This window comes from Oratosquilla oratoria, chromosome 6 (assembly GCF_046742065.1).
Source record: "Oratosquilla oratoria isolate Oo_2021 chromosome 6, ASM4674206v1, whole genome shotgun sequence".
NCBI classification, from domain to species: Eukaryota; Metazoa; Arthropoda; class Malacostraca; order Stomatopoda; family Squillidae; genus Oratosquilla; species Oratosquilla oratoria.
The window spans coordinates 67,411,240-67,437,154 of NC_134782.1; the positions used below are offsets into that span (position 1 = coordinate 67,411,240).

The window sequence follows — 25,915 nt, forward strand, 5'->3', positions numbered from 1 at the left end:
ATAGATAACAGATTTAAGTTATCTCTCATATGATTGTTTACATTCCTATGTTCGAAACAAATAGCAGTGTTCAGTGTACTTACTTACTGTGGCTCATTTTTGACAACAGGTAAAGTGCATGCAAAGTTAAACGACTATTGAATACTTTGATGCAAAATTAAATAAAGAAATTACATTCACATATAAAGTTTGATATAGAATTTGCGGAAATTGTACAGTTTGTGTTGACTTAAATTTCATGCAAATGTAACATCTAACTCCCTTTACAAAGTCCAAAGTCTCACCTTATTTAATTCATAGATATTCATTTAATGTCCACCACAGAAAACTTCATTGAGTGTTTGGCAAAACAAGTTACCAAAAACAGGTACTTGCCACTGGTAGTCCTGCAAAATTAACGAGATAATCATCGCCGTGATGTCAGAGTCAGACTTCAAAACCTGTTAAGTTTGTCACCTTCATTTACTTACTTAGTTTACTTAGTGAAGTTCCGAGGACAATCCTCACAGCCGTAGTGGACTACCGCTGCTGCCAGTCCTGTTGTCCCTCCTCGCAAGGGTCTGTTGGTTTGGTTAGGTAGGTCAAACACCACCAGAGGCGCCACCGTCGATGAGGAGCACAATAGCGCGTCATTTTATGCGCACGCCATGCAAACGGCCAAATTTACATACCGCCGGATATTTCATTCATACAAATGTTATGCGAGTGTATTTACTACGATCGTAGTAAATTTCAAACAATTACATCATCAGTTACATGTTGGTACATAAAAACATAAGATAAACATGGCGGCTTGCATTCAGCAGTAAATCGAAAATTGGTTTATGTTACAGCGTAAAAAATGAGCTAAATAAATTCAGTGCGGACAACTAACTAAAAATAACGAAAACTACTAGTCTCGCGGATTATTCTTATACCAAAATAAAGGCAGCGTGTTACGGTAGAGCTGAGAATTCGGTGGTACTAATTAGTTTTTTTTTCTATCGGGTCGGATTATCGGATAACAACATCAACATTCATCCCGCCATCTTATCAAACTTCACTCTATTAAGTTTCTTACTATTATGTTATTAGTGTAATAGACTTATAGTTGAATTATTTTAACTATTTTCTTTAAAATGTGTGATTTTCATGTAATATGATCAAAGAGAAGTTACGTTTTTATCCTCCGTAATATTACGGACCACAGCTACGACTCGTCCTGCCCGCTATCTATGATCACTGGTGGTATGGATCAAACTACACTATTAAGTTTGTTACTATTGTGCTATTAGTGTAATAGCTTGCATATAGTTGAATTATTCAAACTATTTTCTTTAAAATGTATGATTTTAATGTAATTTGACGGCATTCGTAGCTGTGGTGGGTGATTTTGCAAAGGATAGAAACGTAATTCTATGATCAAATTACATGGAAATCACACATCTTATAGAAAATAGGTCAAATAATGCAACCATATACTAAATTTTTATATAAAATTGTGCCTGTCAGTAAAAACCGTCATTGTTTACGTTTGATCGGCGATTAGTCAGACCGCACGTTTCGGCCCGATTTCCTGGGAAAAAATAGGCCCGATTTAATTCCATTCAAAATGCAATATCTCGAGAACTAGGACAGCTAGATGGATAATTCAAATTGCATTATACTCATAGCGACTTTTTGCATCCCATGAGAACTACTTCAGCTCAAATATCAGGAATTTCATTTTCATGTTGACCTAGCTAGTTTGGTAGTGAGTTTGGAGAGAACCTACTGATGGCAGTGTAGCCTGGCACTGGAGGCTCGTCTTGCACCTTCCACAGGAACCTGTCCAGTGCATGTTTGAAACTGTCCACCGATCATTTAGTTTTCTCTCTCACCTCTTTTGGGAAGGCGTTGAAGATTTTTGGACCCTCATGGCCTAGGCTGGTTGCCAGTAGGGTCTTAATCCTTTCCAGGGCTTTTGATGGGAGATGGGAGGAGCTGACATGACCCTGAACAAGCTTTAGGGCTGACATTTTATCCTCTTCACTCCGGGGCACATCGCACGTCTGGCAGCATTAGCTGCCCGGCGTGCAATGTTGCGTCATAATAATCTCATTATAAAAAATAAAGTCAGTCCTCAATCGTTCATTCTCTTTCACCCGTGTATTTTGATAACCATAGAAAATTGATGAAGCCAGTTTAGAGAGAATTGAAATTACATAGGTACAATTACAATAAATATAATTGAGATGGCGACATCGGCATCACCGAGTACCCACTTGCTCCTCATGCCACCTACTTAGGCATCACCGTATGGAAGTGGTTATCTCTGAAGTGGCTTCAGGGCTGATATTAGATCAGTAAATTTTTAGAACTGCACACTTACGCGATATAGCAATAGAAAATTAATTACTAATTTTGTAAATTATAACACATTAGTGTAATATATGTTATTCTTGGCTGAAATTAATAATAGAAAAGATTGCTAAAAGCTGTAAACAAACAAACGTAGCTGCTTCGTTTGCTTGAGACGCCATCAATGTTTTGGTAGAGGCGGAGGCCAAAAAATTAATGTATGATAAATTCATCTATTCTAATCTAACCTACCTAACATAACCTGCATATAGTAATACAGTATCTATAATTCTAGAGATCATCAGTGTCATTGTCATCTCCAACCTTAGAATCTATCAAAACAAAAATGGCGTATAAAGGAGTCAAAGCAACTTAATTCGTTTCTGTATAGGTTTTAGCAACGTTTTCTGATATTGATTGCCTCCAATAGAAAATACAGTATTACATTGAGATATTATAATTTAAAAAATTAATATTTAATTTTCTAATGCTATTCCGTGTAAGTGTGCACTTCTAGAAAAATACCATTTGATCTTTCACCTTTTTACTGGTGAACTGGCAATCATTCTCTTCTTACTATTATTAGCCAGAGGTATAGAAGCTTTCCCATATAATAATAAAAATAAGTCTAAAGTTTCTTGAGAGATCTGATGAGGGGCTTAAAGACAATTGCTGACTGTTGTGGGGCTCCAGGTATCTAGTCAGTGATCAATTCATTGCCTCTGGTGTCTTGTGGATCTTCAACCAGTGAAACTCAGGGGAACAATTACTATTAGTACTGATACAGATAAACATTGGTAAGGATAACATAGTAAGATGAAAATACATATTTCAAATATAGTTTCACTAGAGTAAATGTAAAAATTTGGTTCTATTCCAGTATCACAAACACATTTTTCACTTTTTTTTTTTCATTTAATTTTTCTTATGGTTTTTGATTAAGACTAGTTTAGGAGCTCTTAGACAATATAGATTTCATACTTTATATGTGTTTGCATGATTCTCAAATTTTACCTAATATTTTTAATGTGAAAATATTTTAATAATCTTAAAATTTCATACAGTGATGCCTACATAGGCATCATGAAACATGAGTGGGTATACTGGGATGCCAGTGTCAACGTCTTGATTATTTTTTGTAGTTGTAGCTGATTGACCCCTGAATTCTTTGAACTGGCTTGACCATGTTTTCTGTGTTAATTATTACTCATGGGTAAAAGTAAGGTGATGTGATGCACAAGGGGTGAAAGTGGCAGTAGACTGGAAGTGAGCATTAAGGGAGAGCGACTGGAAGAAGTGGATAGTTTTAGATACTTGGGTGCAAATGTGGCAGGAAAAGGTGGAGTGAAGGTGGAATATAGAATGTAGATTGAGAGAAGCAAGTAAATGCCTTGGTGGATTAAAGAGTATAATGAGGAATAGACATTTGGGAATGGATGCTAAGAGGAGACTGTATGAAGGAGTGATTGTGCCAACAGCACTATATGGGGCAGAAACATGGAACATAAGAGAGGAAGAGAGAAGGAGTTTGAATGTGTTTGAGATGAGGTGTCTGAGAAGTATGATGGGGGTTACTAAGCTAGATAGAGTAAGAAATGAGGAGGTGAGGAGGAGAACAGGGGTGGAAAGGGAGTTGGGAGATAGGGTTGATGAAAGAGTATTGGGATGGTTTGGACACATAGAAAGAATGAGTGAAGAAAGACTAGTAAAAGAGGTATGGAAGGCAGATGTGGAGGGAGTGAACATGAGGGGACGTCCTAGGATGAGATGGATGAAGGGGGCTTTGGGAAAGAGGGGAATGTCTGTTGAGGAAGGACGGGAGAGGACAGAAGACAGGGGCGAATGGAGAATGGTTGTATATGGATGATGTTGTGATGCATGAGGTGGAATGGGTGGGGGGATGGGGGGTGAGGTAGTATGTGTGAGCAAAATTTGACACAGCCCTGTATCTCGCCCACTGCCCTAGATCAGAAGCAGTGTCATAAAACACAGCACATCCACAGCAAGGCTGCTTCATTAAATTGGTGACCCCCCTTCTCCATCCCCTTGTGCATATAAGGAGAAGACAGGGAGAAATCCCTTCGAGCTGTGTCAATTTATTTTTAACACATATTCCCTCACCCCCATCCCCCACCCACTCCCCCTCATGCATCACAGCACCATCCATACACAACCATTCTCCATTCACCCTTATCTTCTGTTTTCTCCCGTCCTTCCTCAACAGACATTCCCCTCTTTCCCAATGCCCTTTTTACCCCATCCATCCATGTCATCCTAGGTTGCCCCCTCATGTTTACTCCTTCTACCTCTGCCTTCCACACCTCTTTTACTAATCTTTCTTTAATCAGTCTTTCCATATGTCCAAACCATCCTAATACTCTTTCATCAACCCTATTTACCAACTCCCTTTCCACCCCCATTCTCATCCTCACCTCCTCATTTCTCATTCTGTCCAGCCTAGTAACCCCTATCATACTTCTCAGACACCTCATCTCAAACACATTCGTACTCCTCTCTTATGTTCCATGTTTCTGCCCCATACAATACAGTCAGCACAACTACTCCTTCATACAGTCTCCTCTTAGCATCCATTCCCAAATGTCTATTTCTCATTACACATTTTAATCCCCCAAGGCATTTACTCACTTCTTTCAATCTACATTCTACCTCCACTCCCTTTCCCACCAGATTTGCACCCAACTATCTAAAACTATCCACTTCCTCCAGTCTCCCTTAATACTCACTTCCAGTCTGATGCCACTTTCTCCCCTTGTACATCTCATCACCATTTACCCACATTTATCTTCAACTTCCTTCTTTTGCATACCTTCCCTAACTCTGTCACTAACTTCTTCAATCCCTCCTCTGATCCTGCTACAAGCACAGTGTCATCAGCAAACAACAACTGACTTATCTCCCACTTTTCTCCATTTTCTTTAACCATCTCCAATCCCCTACCCACTACCCTTGCATTTACTTCACGCACCACCCTATCCATATATAAATTGAACAGACAAGGCAACATAACACATCCTTGACAAAGTCCCACCTTTACCTCAAATCACTCACTCTCTCCATTTCTAATCCTAGTACAAGCTCTACTACTCTCATAAAAACTCTTGACTGATTTTAAAAGCTTTCCTTTTATCCCATATATATGCAATACCTCCCACAGTGCCTTCCTGTCTACCCTGTCATAAGCCTTTTCCAAATCCATAAAGACACAAAAAACATCCTTACCTTTTCCTAAAGCTTTCTCACATATCTGTCTTACCACAAAAGTATGATCTATACAACCCCTACCTGTCCTAAACCCACACTGCTCCTCACCAGTTACTCCCTCTGTACCTTTCCTAATCCTCTCAATCAAGGCCCTCCCATAAGCCTTCCCAACTGCACTTAACAAACTGATCCTTGTGAAACTACTACACTCACACTTGTCCCCTTTTCCCTTGTAATGTGGAACTATATAGGCAGTCCTCCAGTCCTCTGGTACTCTACCCTCTCTTAAACAAACAATAAATAACTTCACCAGCCCGTCCACCAACACTGTACCTCCTCTTTTCAGACATTCTGCATGACCTCCATCCAACCTAGGTGCCTTACCTGCTCTCATCATCTCAACAACTTCATCTTTCCTTATTTATCCTCCATTGTCCTCACTCATCACGGTCATTTTCTTAGCGCTTCCCACTGCAACTATCTTTCCCTCCCTATCCTCCTTCACATTTAGAAACTACCTAAAATACAATGCCCACCTTCCTCTTACTGCCTTCTCTTCTATTATTATCTCTCCATCTGCACCTTTTACCTTTTCTTCTCTACTCGATTTGCCTCTCTTAATTTCCTTCCAAAACATCTTTTTATTACTTTCAAAATGTTCTGCCTTCTCTTCTATTATTATCTCTCCATCTGCACCTTTTACCTTTTCTTCTCTACTCGATTTGCCTCTCTTAATTTTCTTACAAAACATCTTTTTATTACTTTCAAAATTTTCTGTCATACTCTTAGCCCATTTCATATCTGCTTTCCTCTTTGCCTCCTTTATCTCATGCTGTACTTCTCTTTTCTTTGTACCTCTCATATGATTCTCTCATCCTATTTTGTAACCAATCTGTGAAAGCTCGCTTCTTCTCTTCTACAACTACAATCTTCTTTGATTCCTCATCCAAACACTCACTACCCTTCCTTCTATTTCCTCCTGCCCCCCTTGTTCCACACACCATCTTTGTACACTTTGTGACTCCCTCCTTGAACCATCCCCATTCCTCCTCCACTCCTAGTTGTACTCTATCCTTCACTCCCTCCCACTCCTCTTTCAGCTTCTTGTACTCCTTCTCCTTTTCTTTCTCATTCAAGCAGCTCACTCTGAGCACCTCCCTACCTGTTGTCTTTTTCTTCTTTCTCCATCTATCCTCCACTCTCAACTTAGCTTCCAAAAAATTATCTGATATTCCCCCACTGTCTCCCCTTAGAACATGTACATCCTTAACTCTTCCTACTATACTCCTGGTTACCACAATATAGTCCATTAACTCTCTATCTATCACCTTTCCATCCACCACCTTCACCCAGGTGTATTTATACCCGACTTTTTTCCTAAACACTGTATTTGCTATCAACAACTCTCTAGACACATCTCCACCATCAACTGTCCACACTTCCCCACCACTCTGTCTATTGTTTCATTTCCTACCCTAGCATTAAGGTCTCCCAATACCACTACATTGACATTTCTTTCTAATCCCTCAAGGCATTCATTTAAATCCATCCAAAAAGCCTCCTTTTCCTCTACACTCTTCTCACTACCAGGCCCATATACACTTACAAAAAAACCACATCTCCCTTCTTAGTTTCACCTTCATCCACATTAACCTTGAAGAAACCTCTTTCCACTCCACTACATGCTTACCTATTTCTTCACTTACTAGTATAGCCACCCCTTCTCTCCCTCGTCCTCTCTTCACTCCTGAGAACCTCCCAACTACAATCCCAAACTCACACTTGCCCCTCCCTTTCACATTAGTTTCACTCAAAGCCAACGCATCCATCTTTCTTCTCAAAAACATACTGCCTATCTCTTCCCTTTTACTCTCATCTGTACCACATCCTTACACATTAAAAGACCCAAACTTTAGGGTTTTGGTTGGAAAACTCCTAGACCCTCTTATGCCTTTACTTTATTTAGGAATCTCCCCTTTGGGGCCACAGGGAGAAGGATGCTTAGTCCTCTCCCCATCCCGTTTTTTGTCACCTCATACAACCTAAGTGGGAATACTTAGTGGCAGTATTCTTTTCCCCCACCACAGGGTTAGGCAAAGAAAGGAAATGAATATTCAGAGAAATGGTACAAGGGGTGGGGGGACAGCATAACAGAGGGACAGTTGCAGTATAATAATTATCATAATTTCTCTATGAACAGAGATTTCCTCTATCACAGACAAAATGATGTGTGGCTCTGGTCTGTAGAGGCACCCCATATAGACCCTAAAGTATCAGCTGCATGCTACTTAGCCATGATAACATGCAGTCAGTACCCCAGACAGGGCAAAACTTAACTATAGTAATTTAATTTTAGATTATCAGTATATCATAGTGAAAGAAAGAAATTCTTCTCCAACAGCATATTTCAAGTGATTAGACCTCATAGCCATAGCCAACAGACAGAATGAGTGCTCGCCGAGGAGGTTCAGCAGTAGATGCTGAAGACCCTGAAGAGTTAGATGGAGGTCCTGGCTTGGCATATATGCCATTTGTTGTCATGGATGATCTTCTGGACAAGCTCAAACTCCTTAATTATGACAAAGAATTTTCAAATGACTTGAGGATGAAGCCTATAAACAGGTGAGATGCTACCATAGTTTTGTAATATTTTGTGACACACACACAATCACATTTGTAGAAAAAGTTAAAGCTTGAAATTATTGGGTTAGTTTTTCATTTAAAAATCTCTGTTTTATGTTTGAACTGCCACTTTACTGATCTTGCATTTCAGTTAGTATCTTCCTATATACTTCTTTTTCATATGATATATTGTGACATTTTATCACAGAATATTCAAAACATAAATTGATTCAAAGTAGATATTAAAAATGTGAAAAGTTTTTGTTTCTTTTTCTTTATTTGTTCTCTTCTTGCAGGCACTACTTTGCTCTTGCCACAAATTCAGGAGAACAGTTTTACATTTTTACATCACTGAGTGCATGGTTGATTCGCAAAGCTGGTCGTGCCATGGAGCAACCACAAGAATATGATGACCCTAACTCAACTATATCTGACATTTTGGATCAATTAAGACAATTTGTAAGAGAACACCTTATGATATGGTAACATGAAATACATACTGCTATAGATTTAAATATTCATATATACAGTGCCCATAGAAATCAACACAGGTGGTAGTCGCTTCTCTCGTGGACAAAGAACCACAGAAATTATCTGTATCAGTTGTCTCGTGACTTCTGGCATTTGAGCCGAGCTCCAGCCACCTGTTGCTACCCTTCTCTCACCTCAGTGCACCTCAGGCAGTTTTGTAATGAGTAGTTTTTGCACTTATTCTTTTCATGGGGCTAGTTATTTTTGTGGTCAGGTGGTCTTCACACACATTACCTCTCATGAGCACTTGGTATGGGTGCAAAAACCACAAGCAAGGAGGAAAGGACTTGGATATTCACCTTGAGAGAGGAAAATGTGCTCATCAAAGAAATTTGTGGACAAACTGGCCACCACAAAGCTATTGTCCTGCACATCCCAGCGCTCTCCTGTGAGTTTCCACTAGGCATCATATTGCCCCCAAAATCCATCCTTGTCCTTCTAAGATGACAAGTGAAAGTAAGGGTAACATGACAAAATATTAATTTGTGAATATAGGATTTATATTTTCTACATGTTCTAACCATGCCACCGTATTTTGTTACTTTTGTTTAAAGGTCACATCTTCCATGGGTATAACTGTACATATGTACACTATACACCCTAGTAACCCCTATCATACTTCTAAGGCACCTCATCTCAAACACATTCAAACTCCTCTATTATGTTCCTTGTTTCTGCCCCATACAGTGCTGTTGGCACAATCACTCCTTCATACAATCTCCTCTTAGTATCCATTCTTCATTACACTTTTTAATCCTCCATGGCATTTACTTGCTTCTCTCAGTCTACATTCTACCTCCACCCTCACTCCTCTTTCCCACCACATTCACACCCAAGTATCTAAAACTGTCGACTTCCTCCAGTCTCTCTCCCTTAATACTCACTTCCAATCTGCTGCCACTTTCTCTCCTTGTACATCTCATCACTTTTCTTTTACCCATATTTATCTTCAGTTTCCTTCTTTCACACACCTTCCCAAACTCTGTCACTAACTTCCTCAATCCCTCCTCTGATCCTTCTACAAGTGCAGTCTCACCAGCAAACAACAACTGGGTTATCTCCCACTTTTCTCCATTTTCTTTAACCATCTCCAATCCCCTACCCATTACCCTTGCATTTACCTCTCACACCACCCAATCCATGTATAAATTGAACAGCTAAGGCAACATAAAACATCCCTGGTGAAGTCCCACCTTTACCTCAAACCACTCACTCTCTCCATTTCTGATTCTAACACAAGCTCTCATAGAATCATCATCACTAAATTATAGAGGCAACTTGCCATGTATACAGTTTTTACCTTTTCAGGGAGTTACTGTGGACTTTCCACCTAATAAGTTGAAGACTGGTAGTGGGGAACATGCTATTTTTGTGCTAGATCGTCTTGCTGATTTTGCCCTCAAGAATACCAGCTTCAATTGGAAAAAGTAGGTACCTATACTAGTTTATCTGTGCATTGAAAAAGAACATTAATTCCCTGACCTCTTCACTACTGAACAGATCACAGTCTATTTATCTATATACCAAAGGGCTTCTTCCTCCTTGGATAGAATTGGATTGAGTGAGAAACAAGGAGGTGAGGAGGAGAGCTGGGATGGGAAAAGAGATGGCAGATAGGGCTGATGAAAGAGTACTTGGATGGTTTAGACATATGAAAAGAATGAATGAAGATCAGTAACAGAGGTGTGGAGGGAGTGAACTTGAGGGAACAGTTGAGGATGAGATGGATGGATGGGGTGAAAGGGATGTTGAACAAGAAGGGAATGTCTGTTGAGCAAGGACAGGAGGGGGTAGGATATGGGTGAATAGAGAGTGGCTGTGTATAGATGATACTGTGATGCAAGGAAATGGGGGGATAGGGAGTGGTTATGTGTGAATGATATTTTGATGCAGCCCAAAGAGATTTCTCCCCATCTTCTCTTTTTATGCATGAGGGGACAGTGAGGAGGTGTCACCAATTAAGTGAAGCAGCCTTGCTGTGGATGTGCTGTGTCCTGCTGAATTGCTTCTAATCCAGGGCAGTGGACAAGATACAGGGATGACCTGTCATCAATAACAAGATAAGATGAGAGGGAGGAAAGGGTGGTGGATGGGAGTGGGTATATGCCTTTTTGACCTGGCTACCTCCCTTGTAAGGGGTAAAAAGCCACTAGTATATAGAATAGAGAGATTCTTTCTTCCTATAAGGGAGGTAGCCAGTCAAGGCACGTACCCACCCCCACCCATTCCACTCTCATCCACCACCCTTTCTTTCCCTCTCAACTCCTCATGGATGAAAGGTCATCCCTGTCTCCTACCCAGTGGGATCACACAGTTGAGTATAATGTTCTTGATGGTAGCAATAGTAAAAGGATAAGTGCCATTTAGTGCCCATCACTGGTCCCAGAGAGGTGTGAAGGAAAGAAAATATGATGCAGTACCCCATTTAAGGTGTGTGTGTGTGTGTGGGGGGGGTACTTTTGGTATATGTATGTGTATGTAATACATTTTTATATTTCCATCAGTCTAAAGCAGTGGTTTTTAACCCCTGGGTTAACCCAAAGTTGGATTGCCAAACCATTTGAATGAGTCACCAAGGATTTGTGAATGTATTATTTTCCCAGTATTCCTATTAACCACTTCAGTGCAAGTCAAATTCTCGCACACAGCATTGGCTGCCATATGTATGATGCATCACACTACTTGCATTATAAAATATAAAGTCACTTGTATTACACATTCTCTTTTACTCTGAGTAATAATAAACACATAAAACAAGATCAAACCAGTTCACAGAATCTGTGGGTAACTCATGTACAACTACAAAGAACATATATATAATCAAGACGCTAACACTGGCATCCTCGTGTACCCACTCATGCCTCACACCTACGTAGGCATCATCATACCAAAAGGGTTAAGAATACACCCAGGAGGTCTCTTAATCCAACACTCGCCAACCACCACTTCTGTAGACATTTGGGCCCAGGACGTAAACACACTTTGGGAACTGGTGGCATTTTATGTCCTGGGCCAATTCCCAAAGTTGGTGTATGTCCTGGGCCCAAACATCCTCACAAGTGGCAGTTGGCAAGTGTTGGATTAAGAGATATAGGTGTATTATTATAAGTAATAATGCCATTTTAAACTGCCTAAATCATTAACATCTTAGCATTAATAAAAATCCTTGTATTTGATTTTTGTTTCTGTCACACATTTTGAAAAGCACACTTATTTTAAAAATCTGAATAAAACAAAATGTTTATGAGGGGATGGGTTGCCATGGATCTGGGCATGATTTTAGGTCACTGCCAGAAAAGGTTAAGAACCAGTGCTTTAAGCACACCACCTTTTTTTCTCATATTCCTGTGGCTGGGGGATACATATTTCTATGCATGTCATAAAAAGTAATTAAATGGACTTTTTTTTTGCCCTTGTAAAGGAGGCAGCTCAAAGAAGGTATGCCTGGACTCACTGGAGGAGAAAAGTACAGAGAAGGGGATTCCCAATCCCATTTAATTTTAAAATGGACAGCAGAGTTGTACACTTTCAAAATCTGCCTATCCTCCTATTTCTGTCAGGAGGTGCAGTCTTGATTGGCTGACACTTGGTCTCCAGGCTCGTCCCAAGATCTCCATCAACTTCATCTGTATTTTTAACACCTTTTCACATGTGGAGAGGTGGCAGCTGGTCCCTTTACTCTACAAAATCAGCCAGTGACATAAAAACAGTCCCAAACCAATACAAATCAGACAACAGTTCAAAGATTTTTTCCCAAAGAGAATAGGAGAGCCTGAGGACCAATGCAGTTGTGGTGAAACTCGAAGGAGTACAAAAAGAACCTGAGCGAAGGATAAAGTAGAACTAGGAGTGGAGGAGAAATGGGAATGTTTCAAGGAGGGAGGCACAAAATGTGCAGAGATGGTGTGTGGAACAAGGAGTACAGGAGGAAATAGAAGGAAGGGTAGTGAGTGGTGGGATGATGAAGCAAAGAAGGTTGTAGAAGAGAAGAGAGGTACAAAGAAAAGGGAAGAGAAGTAAAGCATTAGGTATAGAAGAGCAGATGTGATATGGAGTAAGAGTATGACAAAATTTTGAAAGTAATAAAGAGATGATTTGGATGGAAATTAAGAGAGGAAGGAGAGGCAAATCAAGTAGAAAAGAAAAGGTAAAAGGTGCAGATGGAGAGATGGCAGTAGGAGGAAGATGGGCAGAGTATTTTAGGGAGTTGCTACATATGAAGGAGGATAGGGAGAGAAAGGTAGTTGCAGTGGGAGGCACTAAGAAAATGACAGTGATGAATGAGAAAAATGGAGGAGAAATATGAAAAGATGAGGTGAAAGCAGTTTTTAAAATTACAAGAGCAGGTAAGGCACCTGGGTTGATGGATGTCAGGTGGAGTGTCTAAAAAAGGGAGGTACAGTGATAGTGGACTGGCTGTTGAGGTTGTTTAATGTTTGTCTGAAAAAGGGTAGAGTGCCAGAGGACTGGAGGAGTGCCTGCATAGCTCTGCTTTACAAGGAAAAAGGGGACAAGTGTGAGTGTAGTAGTTTCATAGGAATCAGTCTGTTGAGTGTAGTTGGGTAGGCTTATGGGAAGGTCTTGATTGAGAGGATTAGGAGAGGAACAGAGGGATTAATTGGTGAAGAACAGTGTAGGTTTAGAACAGGTACGGGTTCTGTAGATCAGATTTTTTTTTTTTTTTTTTTTTTTTTTTTTTTTAGATTTAGAAAAGGCTTATGGCAGGGTAGACAGGAAGGCTCTGTGGGAAATATTGCAGATATATGGAATAGGAGCAAAGGTGTTATGAGCAGTCAAGAGTTTTTATGAGAGTAGTAGAGCCTATGTTAGAATTAGAAATAGAGAGAGTGGGTGGTTTGAGGTAAAGGTGGGACTTTGCCAGGGATGTGTCATGTCACCATGACTGTTCAATTTATACATGGATGAGGTGTTGTGAGAGGTAAATGCAAGGGTAATGGGCCTTGGATTGGAGATGGTTAAAGAAAATGGAGAAAAATGGGAGAGCCAGTTGCTGTTTGCTGATGACACTGCACTTGTAGCAGAATCAGAGGAGGGGCATTAAGGAAGTTAGTGATGTAGTTTGGGAACTGTGAAAGAAGGAGGTTGAGGATGAATGTGGGTAAAAGTAAAGTGATGAAATGTACAAAGGGAGAGGATGGCAGCAAATTGGAAGTGAGTATTAAAGGAGAGACTGGAGGAAGTGGATAGCTTTAGGTACGTGGGGGCAAATGTGGTGGGAAAAGGAGTGGAAGTGGAGGTAGAATGTATATTGAGAGAAGTAAGTAAATGCTTTGGAGGATTAAAAGGTGTAATGAGAAATAGATATTTGGGAATGGATGATAAGAGGAGATTGTATGAAGGTGTGATTGTGCCGACAGCACTGTATGGGACAGAAACATGGAACATAAGAAAGAGTTGAAATGTGTTTGAGATGAAATGCCTGAGAAGTATGGTAGGGATTATAAGGCTGGACAGAGTGAGAAACAAGGTGAGGAGGAGAGTGGGGGTGGAAAGAGAGTTGGGAGATAGGGTTGATGAAAGAATACTGGGATGGTTTGGACACGTGGAAAGAAAGATGAGTAAAAGAGGTGTGGAAAGGAGAGGTGTAGGATGTGAACATGAAGGAGCAACCAAGGATGAGATGGATGGATGGGGTAAAAGGGGCATTGAGAAAGAGGGGGAATGTCTGTTGAGGAAGGAAGGGAGAAGACAGAAGATAGGGGTGAGTGGAGAATGGTTGTGTATGGATAATGCTGTGATGAATGGGAGTGGTGTTGGGGAGTATGTGTGAATGATATTTTGACACAGCCCAAAGGGATTTCTCCCCATCTTCGCTTTTTCTGCATGAGAGGACTAAGAAGGGGGTGGTCGCCAATTAAATGAAGTGGCCTTGCAGTGGTTGTGCTGTGTCTTGCTGCATTGCTTCTGACCCAGGGCAGTGGGCGAGATGCAGGGATAATCTGTCATCCAGGAGGAACCATGAAAATAGGGAGGGAGGGAGGGGTGGTGACTGGGAGTGGAGTATGTGGGAATGAAATGAGTGGGAGTGGATTTATGCCATTGACTTTGGATATCTCCCTTGTAAAGGGGAAAAGCCCTTGGTATATGGATGTATTATCCCTTTGTTTGTTTCTTTATTTCCTTTTTCTTTTACACACAAGTATGAAATTACCTGTATTTATTTATTCATATATTTTTTTCAGACCAGTGTACCCTACAGAGGAAACAGGTGAAGAAGGAGAAATTGAAGAAGAAGCAGAATTGACTCTTGAGAAGGTTGAGGAAGAAATGATGGCTGAGTATGAAGATGAAGATGATGATGAAGAAGAAAATGTTCTCCACATCAATGACTTGAAGAATCTCACTCAGAATTCTGTAGGTTTTAATGCACATAAAAGAGGGGAATGAGTGGGATTGAGAAAGGACTATGAAATAGGACAAAATAAAAAGAAGAAATGTGAAGGACATTGTAAAGATTAGAGGGGATACACTTGTTATCAGTGTCCCACCCCATTGTCATCTACAGTCATTGTCATTCACCAGTGCCATTACCACCATTGTCACAACTCCTTCCTAGTCAAGGGGTGTTCTTTTGTAATCTAACACCAGACAAGTTTATGTAGTTCTTTATGAAAGTAGCAGTTGCTGACAAGTCTGTTGAAATAAACACCACAAGTGAGGACGGAGTCTTTATCAGTACAATGTTTTGCTTGTTACAGCCTTTTTTGAGTACTTGAAAAAGCTTTAACAAGCAAAACATCATACTGATAAAGGCTCCATCTTCACATGGTGTTTATTTAGTTCTGCTGGACTGATAATAATTGCAGTGATAATTGTTGCCTTGAATTTCATTGATTGGAAACATGCAGCCCCACAGTGGCTGGCAGTAGTTATTGGATCCTCCTATAGATCTCTGGGAAGAAACTTTGGACTTATCTGTGCTGTGTTAGTGTGGGATTGTTTCTGTGTCACTGGTTTATTGTAGTAAGAGGAAGGGAGCAGTCATCTCAACTCCCATTACATGTAGAGATGGAGGAGTTGAAGTTGATAGAGATCTTTGGCACATTCCATGGGCCAAATGTCAGCCTCTCATAACTGCACCTCGAGATAGAGTTGAGGGTGTTTGTAGGTTTCGAAGATGGGCAGCAAGGAAATGATTCTGATATTCATTTTGCAGGACTACCACTTGCAACCCTCAAGCAACTTGCAACACTCCTCATAGCTTGCTCTTCAGCAACCCTGTAAACTTTTATGGCTCATCTAACTCACAAAAATTATCTTACACAAAAAACTTACTTCTATAGTATATCTCACTAATTACTCATTTGTGTCTCTACATAATCACCAACCCATGTCCATAACTAAAGCCTCATTGACATGGGGCTAGTTTAGTAGCCGCTAGTAGTAGCAACTTGTAAGCTACCTCTCTACTTGCCCAATGTCAACAGAAAGTTAGTAAACTTACCTCCAAACTATTGTAGTGTCAACACTTATTTGGTAGATTAATTTGCAGCTAGCACTAGTGGCTACTAAACTAGCCCTGTGTCAATGAAGCTTAACTCAGAAACCTAGACAACGCACGTCATTACAATTCGTACATTATACGTTGCTGTCACTGTTGCCAGAGTGAGATTAGTCGACCAGAGGAAATTCTTCATTCGAACACAACATCTGAGGAGTGGAACCTAGAATTGGAAAGGGTTCTTCCACAGCTTAAAGTTACAGTAAAAACAGGTTAGTTAGATTGAATGTGAGAATGTGCACTCTTCTGTGGATTGTATTGTTTATTTTGAAAAAAAAAATTAAACAGTGAGTCTCTTGACTGATTTATGTACATACATATACCAAAGGCTTTTCCCCCCTTTCAAGTGAGGTTTAGGTTCTTCTTCTGCTTCTTCTTCCTCTTCTTCTTCTTCTTCTTCTTCAATGTGATAATTGTTGCCATGGGTCTCAGTGATTGTAAACCCATAGCCCCACAGAAGTTAGCAATGTTTTGGGGCAAGAGGTTTCCTGATAGGATGAATAATTTCTAGTGTGCATCTATCTATATACTTTTTTTTTTCTTTTTTTTTGGGGGGGGGGATACAAGGGAGGTAGTCATGTCGAAAGGCACATACCCACTCCCATCCACCACCCTTATCTCACTCTCATCTTAGCTCCTCATTGTGAACTACATATGAAAAATTATTCATAGGACTTTGTAAAGAAGAGAGAAGAATTGTGTTGAACTGTTATGATTTTAATTATAATTTATACCAGACTCATTATGTCACACATTCTTAAATGGGAAGGGAACTCCCAGGGATTGAAGTCTTCCCAGAACTCCTTCTTCCTCATCTTCTTGTTACCAGCCATGACTGAGACTAGTGATAAATTTAAGAACAGTTTTTTTTTTTATAAGATCAATGTAAATGTTATGCATAGCTTGATATTGATTTGAGTTACTGATTTAATGAATTTTTTCCAACTATTAGATACCAGAGATTGGCGGTCACATGTTGAACAAATGCATGAGCACCGGAAAAAGATAAATGAATCTCTCAATTTTACTCAGAAGCACTTAGATGCACTCCACACAGAAATATCTCGAACCTTAGAGAAAATAAATTCTAGAGAGAAATATCTGAACAATCAACTCGAACCTTTACTCGTCGAATACAGGAACTTGCAGGTAATTTCATGCACTGTTTTGTTACTCCCTGGCCACTTCACTTTTTGCATGATAATAAATGGGTTGAACAAAAAAGTTTTGTTAGTTTATACAAAGATTGTTTACAAATACTAAATGTAACTGAGTATAGTTTGTTTTAGACAACTAATTCTTTGAACTACTGATTCTAGACAAAGTTCATCTCTGTTTAGAAATGATGCCTAAGTTTTTCAAATGAATAAAATCCTAATAACTTGTTTTACTTCATATTGTATAGGTCCATTAAATTTTAATGTCCAAAGAATTGCTGTATGGTGAAATGTTAGGCATAAACTAGCTTTGAATGTTGGGTCCAGCCATGGAGGACTTGTGTCTTACTGCAAAGGTTTTAATCCAAACAGTATTGGAGGACAGAGCAACAGGGCAACTCTTTATCCCTGAATTGCTGAGATAGGAGAGGCTTGGATGACAAGTTAGATATATCATAAGTCTTAGGAACTGAAAGGAGAGTTTTGATAAGGTCACAGGTTAGCTAAATGAAGTGCTAGCCAAAAGCGAAGAAAGTGAACCTAATGAAATCTACCAATTTAGTACCTTTATACAGTAACTGCCTCTGTCAGTCCATTCACACTTCAGCATTAATGAGTTGAGAAAAATAATTAATTTTTCTTCATCATTCTTAATAGGTTCTTGCTGTTCACTTATACAAATATTTATTGATAATTTCCTTATCAGAATGTAGCAGCAGAGAGCCGAGAGCAGTATCGCTTGGTATCATCAAGACTAGTTGAGAAATCACACCTACTAGCTCAAATCTCAGATGAACTTGATCGTGTCAAGCATGAGATGGAAGAACGAGGATCCAGCATGACAGATGGAAGTAAGATGTAATAATTATGCTGTTTAGTTTCATTCTTCTTAACCCAGTAATATCCATTGTAGTTCCTAGAAGGTAAATAAAATTGTCCAGCATTAGCCAGAACAAAATCTCAAAATGGGACATTGGGCGGGCTTTGATGTGTTGAATTAAAGGTCAGATATCAACAGATATACCATTCGCTAAAAATAATCGAAAAAGTACTTTTTAAAAGCATACAAATAAAGTTTTTACCTATTACCGAAGAATTTATTCAGAAAATTCACTTTTAATTGCGCCTCGCATACCACTTTTCCGAAGTCTAGATATTCAGAATAACAATATTGTTTGTTTGGCAACTGTGACGTCACGAACGCGGAATTCCCCGAACCTTTCCCGAAGCGCACGGGCGGAATGTTTCGAATAGCAGACGACGCAATGAAATGAAGACAAAACTGTTTTTTGCCAAATTTGATAAGATGTAGATGGTGGAATTATATAGAATACTGTCAGTATGTTTTTTTATGTACATTAAACTGTAAATACAAAAAGTTATGGAAGTCTTGATATCTGACCTATAAAGGTCAGATATCAAGACTTCCATATTCGTTAACCACCCCCTCTCCTTCTAAATTAATGTATGGATGCTAAATCATTCCCCAAGGCTATTCCATTTATGTACCTATGTTTTATAATGTCTTGCAATAGTTAGATTCTTGCTCAAGTTGTAGAAAAAACTGAGTTAATAGAATTGTGTACTGCAAATATTTGTCCCCAGAAGAGAGGTAGAACAACTTTTTTTTTTTTCCCCAGTTTAAATCAAAGGAGGAATGGGGACGGTTCAAGGAGGGAGTCACAAATTGTGCAAAGATGGTGTCAGGAACAAGAAGGACAGGAGAAAATAGAAGGAAGGGTAGTGAATGGTGGGATGAGGAAACAAAGAAGGTTGTAGAAGAGAAGAAGCGAGCTTTCACAGTTTGGTTACAAAATAGGATGAGGGAGTCATATGAGAGGTACAAAGAAAAGAAAAGAGAAGTAAAGCACAAAGTAAAGGAGGCAAAGAGGAGAGCAAATATGAAATGGGGAAAGAGTATGACAGAAAATTTTGAAAGTAATAAAAAGATGTTTTGGAAAGAAATTAAGAGAGGAAGAGGAGGCAAATCAAGTAGAGAAGAAAAGGTAAAAAGTGCAGATGGAGAGATGATAATGGAAGAGAAGGCAGTAAGGGGAAGATGGGCAGAATATTTTAGGGAGTTACTAAATGTGAAGGAGGATAGGGAGGGAAAGATAGTTGCAGTGGGAACTGCTAAGAAAATTACCATGATGAGTGAGGAAAATGGAGGAGATATAAGGAAGGATGAAGTGAAGGCAGTTGTTAAGATGATGAGAGCAGGTAAGGTACCTGGTCTGGATGGATGCCATGCAGAATGTCTAAAAAAAGGAGGTACATTGATGGTGGACTGGCTGGTGAGGTTATTTAATGTTTGCTGGAGAGAGGGTAGAGTGCCGGAGGACTGGAGGAGCGCCTGTATAGTTCCACTTTACAAGGAAAAAGGAGACAAGTGTGAGTGTAGTAGTTTCAGAGGGATTAGCTTGTTAAGTGTAGTTGGGAAGGCTTATGGGAGGATCTTGATTGAGAGGATTAGGAGAGGAACAGAGGGAGTAATTGGTGAGGAACATGTGGATATAGGACAGGTAGAGGTTGTGTAGATCAGATTTTTGTGGTAAGACAGATATGTGAGAAAGCTATAGGAAAGGGGAAGGATGTTTTTTGGGCTTTTGTGGATCAGGAAAAGGCTTACGACAGGGTAGACAGAAAGGCACTGTGGGAGGTTTTGCGGATATACGGGATAGGAGGAAAGCTTCTAGGAGCTGTCAAGAGTTTTGACGAGAGTAGTAGAGCATGTGTCAGGATTAGAAATGGAGAGAGTGAGTGGTTCGAGGTAAAGGTGGGACTTCGTTAAGGATGCGTTATGTCGCCCTGGCTGCTCAGCTTATACATGGATGGGGTAGTGCGAGAGGTAAATGCAAGGGTGGTGGGTCAGGGATTGGAGATGGTTAAAGAAAATGGAGAAAAGCGGGAGATGAGCCAGCTGTTGTTTGCAGACGACACTGCACTTGTAGCAGGATCAGAGGAGGGATTGAGGAAGTTGGTGACAGAGTTTGGGAGAGTGTGTGAAAGAAGAAAGTTGAAGATAAATGTGGGTAAAAGTAAGGTGATGAGATGTACAAGGGGTGAAAGTGGCAATAATCTGGAAGTGAGCATTAAGGGAGAGCAACTGGAGGAAGTGGATAGTTGTAGATACTTGGGTGCAAATGTGGCAGGAAAAGGTGGAGTGGAGGTGGAGGTAGAATGTAGATTGAGAGAAGCGAGTAAATGCCTTGGTGGATTAAAAAGTGTAATGAGGAATGGATGCTAAGAGGAGACTGTATGAAGGAGTGATTGTGCCAACAGTACTGTATGGGGCAGAAACATGGAACATAAGAGAGGAAGAGAGAAGGGATTTGAATGTGTTTGAGATGAGGTGTCTGAGAAGTATGATGGGGGTTACTAGGCTAGATAGAGTTAGAAATTATGAGGTGAGTAGGAGAACAGGGGTGGAAAGGGAGTTGGGAGATAGGGTTGATGAAAGAGTATTGGGATGGTTTGGACACATGGAAAGAATGAGTGAAGAAAGACTAGTAAAAGAGGTATGGAAGGCAGATGTGGAGGGAGTGAACATGAGGGGACATCCTAGGATGAGATGGATGGATGGGGTGAAGGGGGCTTTGGGGAAGAGGGGAATGTCTGTTGAGGAAGGACGGGAGAGGACAGAAGACAGGGGGGGACGGAGAGGGGGGTCGCCGATTCAATGAAGTGGCCTTGCTGTGTCATGCAACACTGCCTCTGACCCAGGGCAGTGGACAATGTGCAGGGATGACCGGTCATCCAGGAGCTGCTAAGATAAGAGGGAGGGTGGAGGGGAGTGGAGTGTATTTAGGGATGGAATGGATGGGAATGATTTTATGCCTTTTTTTTGGCTACCTCCCTTGTAAGGGGGGAAAAACCTTGGTATATGTACATATGTAAATCAAACCCAAGTGTCAGAAATAGTTGTTCAAAAAGCAAGGTACAGGATACCACTGTCATTTAAGTTAAACACTAGTTATGAATAGCTGAAACTATAATGTCCATTTTAACCTTTACAGCACCTTTGGTCAATATTCGCAAGGGCCTCACAAGGGTCAAACAAGAAATCACTGCCATGGATGTTCGCATTGGAGTTGTAGAGCAGAAGCTGCTGCAAGCCAAGTTAAAAGATAAATCCAACCTTCAGCGTGACATGCACGCCCCTGTCCACAACAATATGGACCTTGGACTATTCTAGGTTATCCATATTGTAAATTTACTGTGATCATCCTGACGTTAGCTCATAGATATGCCTTATTATTGTATAGAGGATTTGTGGAGCTTGGTTCCTGAAAGAGGTAGTGATCATGTTAAAATAATCCTGTAACCCAAAATAGGTGGTGATGACTTTATTACACATGAATGGTTTCATTCTCTTATGCCAGATAATTTTATTTAGCTGCCATTGTTGGTAAAGAGTTAAAAACTAGCTAGATTAAGCTGTTTCAGTTAACCTTGAACTGATAACACTAGTTGATTCATCACACTTAAGAATTATTATTCTATCTTCTTACCCAGGGCAGTGGGTGAGATGTAGGGATGACCTGTCATCCAGGAGGAGCCAAGACAAGAGGGAGGGAGGAGGTGGATGGGAGTGGAGTATGTGGGGATGGAATGGGTGGGAGTGGATTTTATCCCTTTGTTTTCTGGCTACCTCCCTTGTAAGAGGGAAAAGCCTTTGGTATATGAATGTATGATACCAGATCATTTTATTCAGTGGAGCAGAACCTCTTGTCATTACACAGTTACTGAATGAGTTTGAATATGGGTATTTGAATGGTTACTTTTATATCAGTGGAATCTTAATTTATTACAGAAAAAAGAGTATAAGGTAGGAGCTGTTTAGTAACATATTACTTGTAAATACTGTATACCAAAACCTACCTCCCATTTCTCAAAAGACCAATATCATCCATGTCCAAATCACCAAGGAAATGTTACAGAACAGGTCCAACAAGTTGGTTCTTAATAGTGGTGGCTCATGGTAGTATGATTAATCAATCCTTTGCCCCCATTATAACATGTAATAATAGGATATGGCAGACGTACCTTCTCCCTGCTCTTTCCTCTTCAAAATATCTAGCGGTTACCGTATCTGTGAATTTTTCTTACCGTAAATAGAATCGAGGGTAGTAATTACCAAGTACCATAACTGTGAATTTACTAGATAAAGAATTACTGTATAAGGAAGACACACTGTACAATGTTTAGTTTTCGTAACCATGGCTTTTAAAAGACATAAAATCTTTGAACTTGCAAAGGCAACCTTTTTTATTCTCTTCAAAGAAGAAATTTTTTAATATCATGTCCTAACATATTTGTAGATCTTTCTTTACTTAGTTCACTTACAAATCTTTATTTTGAACATGTTGAACAATCAATTGGATGTATTCAATGTATTATACATGTAACAATACTGTTTAATTTTACATTATAGTTACTGTAGGGGTAATATTTAATGTGCATCTTCATACACTGAACAAGTTGGATTGTAATTCTGCATTACAAATGAATGGCCTTAATAATAAGCCCAACCACTGCGTACGTCAGTTACCTCGTTTATCCTACTGCCTAGTCTAGGCCATGTTTCAAGGCAAGAAGGACATTATCTGTCGAAGCGGTTGAGTCTGGGAATGTGACACAGCTGCACCAGTTCAAGCAATAGTACATACTTGCCATCTCCCAATTTCATACCACCAAAGGCAGCCACCCATCTTTAATCCTCCTCCCCTCTAACATACATCCATAAGAAAAAAACATTATCAGTACATATACGAGTCACCGTTGTGTGGATCTACCCAGGATTAGAACACCCACTGTCAAGAGAGTGCCACAAAGACGAATAAAATATGTGTAATGTGTTGGCAACTGGAATGAAAAGAAAAGTGCCACCCATTAGGTCTAACTGACCAATCAGTTGTTGCCTCAAGTTTCACTGATCAGAAACCCACAGACACTAATCAGCTGGCAGTGGTTCTTAGACCCCCCCTCCCCATACATCTGTCTGGGAAGAAACTTTGGACTGACATCTGCATTGTATTAGTGTGGGACTGTTTCTCTGTCATTGGCTGAAAGTAGCAAAAGAAAGGGAGCATTTCCTGGTCATTAGCTCTTGTGTTTAACCCCTTCACTCCGGGCCAAAATCTTGCGGGCAGCATTAGCTGCCAGACGTGCGATGTTGCGTCATAATACTCCCATTATTGAAAATAAAGTCACCGCTGTATTGCTTGTTCTCTCTTTCACCCATGAATTTTGATAACCATAGAAAATATGATGAAGCCAGTTTACAGAGTATGGGGGTCATGCAGGTACAATTACAGTGAATATAATCAAGACGCCAACATCGGCATCCTCGCGTACCCACTTGCTCCTCATGACGCCTACGTAGGCGTCATTGTATCGAAGGGGTTAAAAGTGAAGGAAGTACAAATGTAGGTCATTGTGAGAGATCCTGGGCCCAGTCCAAAGACTAAGTGTCAGCCCCATGGGGCTGTACCTCCACATAGAAGTGAGGCACTTTGCAGGTTTTGAAGATGGATGGTATGGAGATAACTTTCTTACATCCTTCTTGCAGGTACCCATTGTCATTCCCAGGTTAATTGAGGTAGGTCATAACTACTTTGTTACTGATGGAGTACCAAAAAGATAAATAGAACAGACTGGTACATATGCCAAAAGCTTTTCCCCCCTTACATGGGAGGTAGCAAAAAAACAAAGGCATAGAAACCATGCCCACCCATTCCATCCCCTACATAATCCATTTCCCACTGGTGGTAGTCATAATAAGAGGAAAAATGTGGCCTAGTATGGGAGAGACTCAAACAATACCAGCCCAAACTCAGGCATGAACCCAGGCACCATATATTCTAGACATAAATATTGCAGACACTTTAATCCAACTTCATTATAGACTAAGAGGTCTCTTGTTGGTATGCATTATCATTACAACTCATTGTAACATTAATTTCTACTGCCCTATTTACATTCAATGCAGGCAGCTATATAACATATTTTCTCCAAGAGGTTCATGGATGCAGCCTAAGATGATCTGATTCTTGTGGCAGGTTTCCAGTTAAGCCAGCAGTGATGATGATAACCAAAGAATATAGTTTTAATTGTAATCATATGATTATGTTATAAGAGTGTAAAGCACAACTAGATTTTAGATACAGAATGCATAGCATGTAGATAATATTGTGAGAAAGGTTGGTGTCAAGCAACAGTGAACAACCACTATTGATACAAGGTATTTCAGTTTCTGAAGGATGAATTATATGTTACTGAATAACAATAATCAGAATTCTTGGTTATGCTGAAACACTCTGTACACTTAAAAAAATAAATTAATAAAAGGTGAAATCATAATTGCTTTGTTTCCGTAACATACATACATACATATACCAAAGGCTTTATCCCCCTACACAGGGGGTAGCCAAAAAGAAAAAGGCATAGAAACCACTCCCACCCATTCCATTTCCTATATATTCCACTCCCTTCCACCCCTCTCCCTCCCTCTTATCTTGGCACCTCCTGGATGACGGGTCATCCCTGCATCCTGTCCACTGCCCTGGGTCGGAAGCAGTGTCGCAAGACACAGCACATCCACAGCAAGGCTGCTTCATAAATTCGGCGACCCCCCTCTCCGTCCCCTCCTGCAGAAAAGGAGAAGACAGGGAGAAATCCCTTTGGGCTGCGTCAGAATTTCCGTAACATACTTAGAAATAAAAATAACAAAAAATACATATATAACATTTTCTGCAAACCAAACTCAAGCTAATCAAACAGGCTCAATAGCAGCAATAAGCTGCAACAGGATCAGCATCGGCAAAGTGTTCTGGAAAAATGTCACCAAAAGTGAACTCAACAGGTTGCAGATAATAGAGAACAAGGCATACAAAATTATATTTAGTGTACCGCACTACACACCAGCAGCAGCCCTGAGAGCAGAGATCGGATCTTCCTCAGCATACTAGATATGCAAAACAAACTCATATGCCAGACACATCATTGGAGATGGGGGGAAACAAGCTAATCAAGCTCATTTTTCTAGACCTATTTGAAAGACAAGGAGGTTACTGGGCCAAGTAACTTTGATCTTACTTGCAAAATTTAAATTTAAACCTAGAGGGTCTCAAAACGAAAAAAAAAAACTCAAAGCCAGGATAAATGATATTGACACAGACATATAGAAAGCTGAACTGGCAAGTAAACCCTGATCCCTATCGCACTACAGGCGATCGAAACCAGAAATGAAAACTGAAGAAGAATTATGAAAATAACCTAGACTCTGTCATTCTATTCCGCAACAGGACAAACACACTGAAACTTAATTGGAGAAACCGACAAACAAACTGCCCCCTACCTGACCAACACAATGAAAGGAAGACAAGTACATATGTAACTTCAAACATCTCTTGATGTGATATCAGTACGGTAATTGAGGCACATGGGGGCTGAATTCATATTGAGAATGGTAAAATGCATACATGATGATTGAAAGTTATCATTATTAATTTTTCACTTTCAGACTACTACTTTCTGCCCT

At 40.1% G+C, this 25,915-nt stretch overlaps 1 protein-coding gene across 1 annotated transcript; it reads left to right on the top strand.

Moving 5' to 3' along the window:
* The first annotated feature begins 27 nt into the window (after positions 1-27).
* IFT57 (intraflagellar transport 57) lies at positions 28-24,735 on the top strand. Its single transcript, XM_076187137.1, has 9 exons — positions 28-109; positions 7,943-8,163; positions 8,460-8,622; positions 10,003-10,121; positions 14,898-15,069; positions 16,320-16,428; positions 17,169-17,365; positions 18,080-18,224; positions 21,390-24,735. The coding sequence occupies exons 2-9, from the start codon at positions 7,988-7,990 to the stop codon at positions 21,566-21,568; spliced, it is 1,260 nt and encodes a 419-aa protein (XP_076043252.1). The 5' UTR covers positions 28-109; positions 7,943-7,987; the 3' UTR covers positions 21,569-24,735.
* The last annotated feature ends 1,180 nt before the right edge of the window (positions 24,736-25,915 follow it).

What these genes read in the sequence shown, in the direction of transcription:
- IFT57 (XM_076187137.1), top strand. Translation starts at nt 7,988, where the DNA reads ATGAGTGCTCGCCGAGGAGGTTCAGCAGTAGATGCTGAAGACCCTGAA. An exon ending in TGGATCAATTAAGACAATTT is followed by an intron (nt 8,623 to 10,002) that starts GTAAGAGAACAC and finishes TTACCTTTTCAG; the next exon opens with GGAGTTACTGTGGACTTTCC. An exon ending in TCGAATACAGGAACTTGCAG is followed by an intron (nt 17,366 to 18,079) that starts GTAATTTCATGC and finishes TTTCCTTATCAG; the next exon opens with AATGTAGCAGCAGAGAGCCG.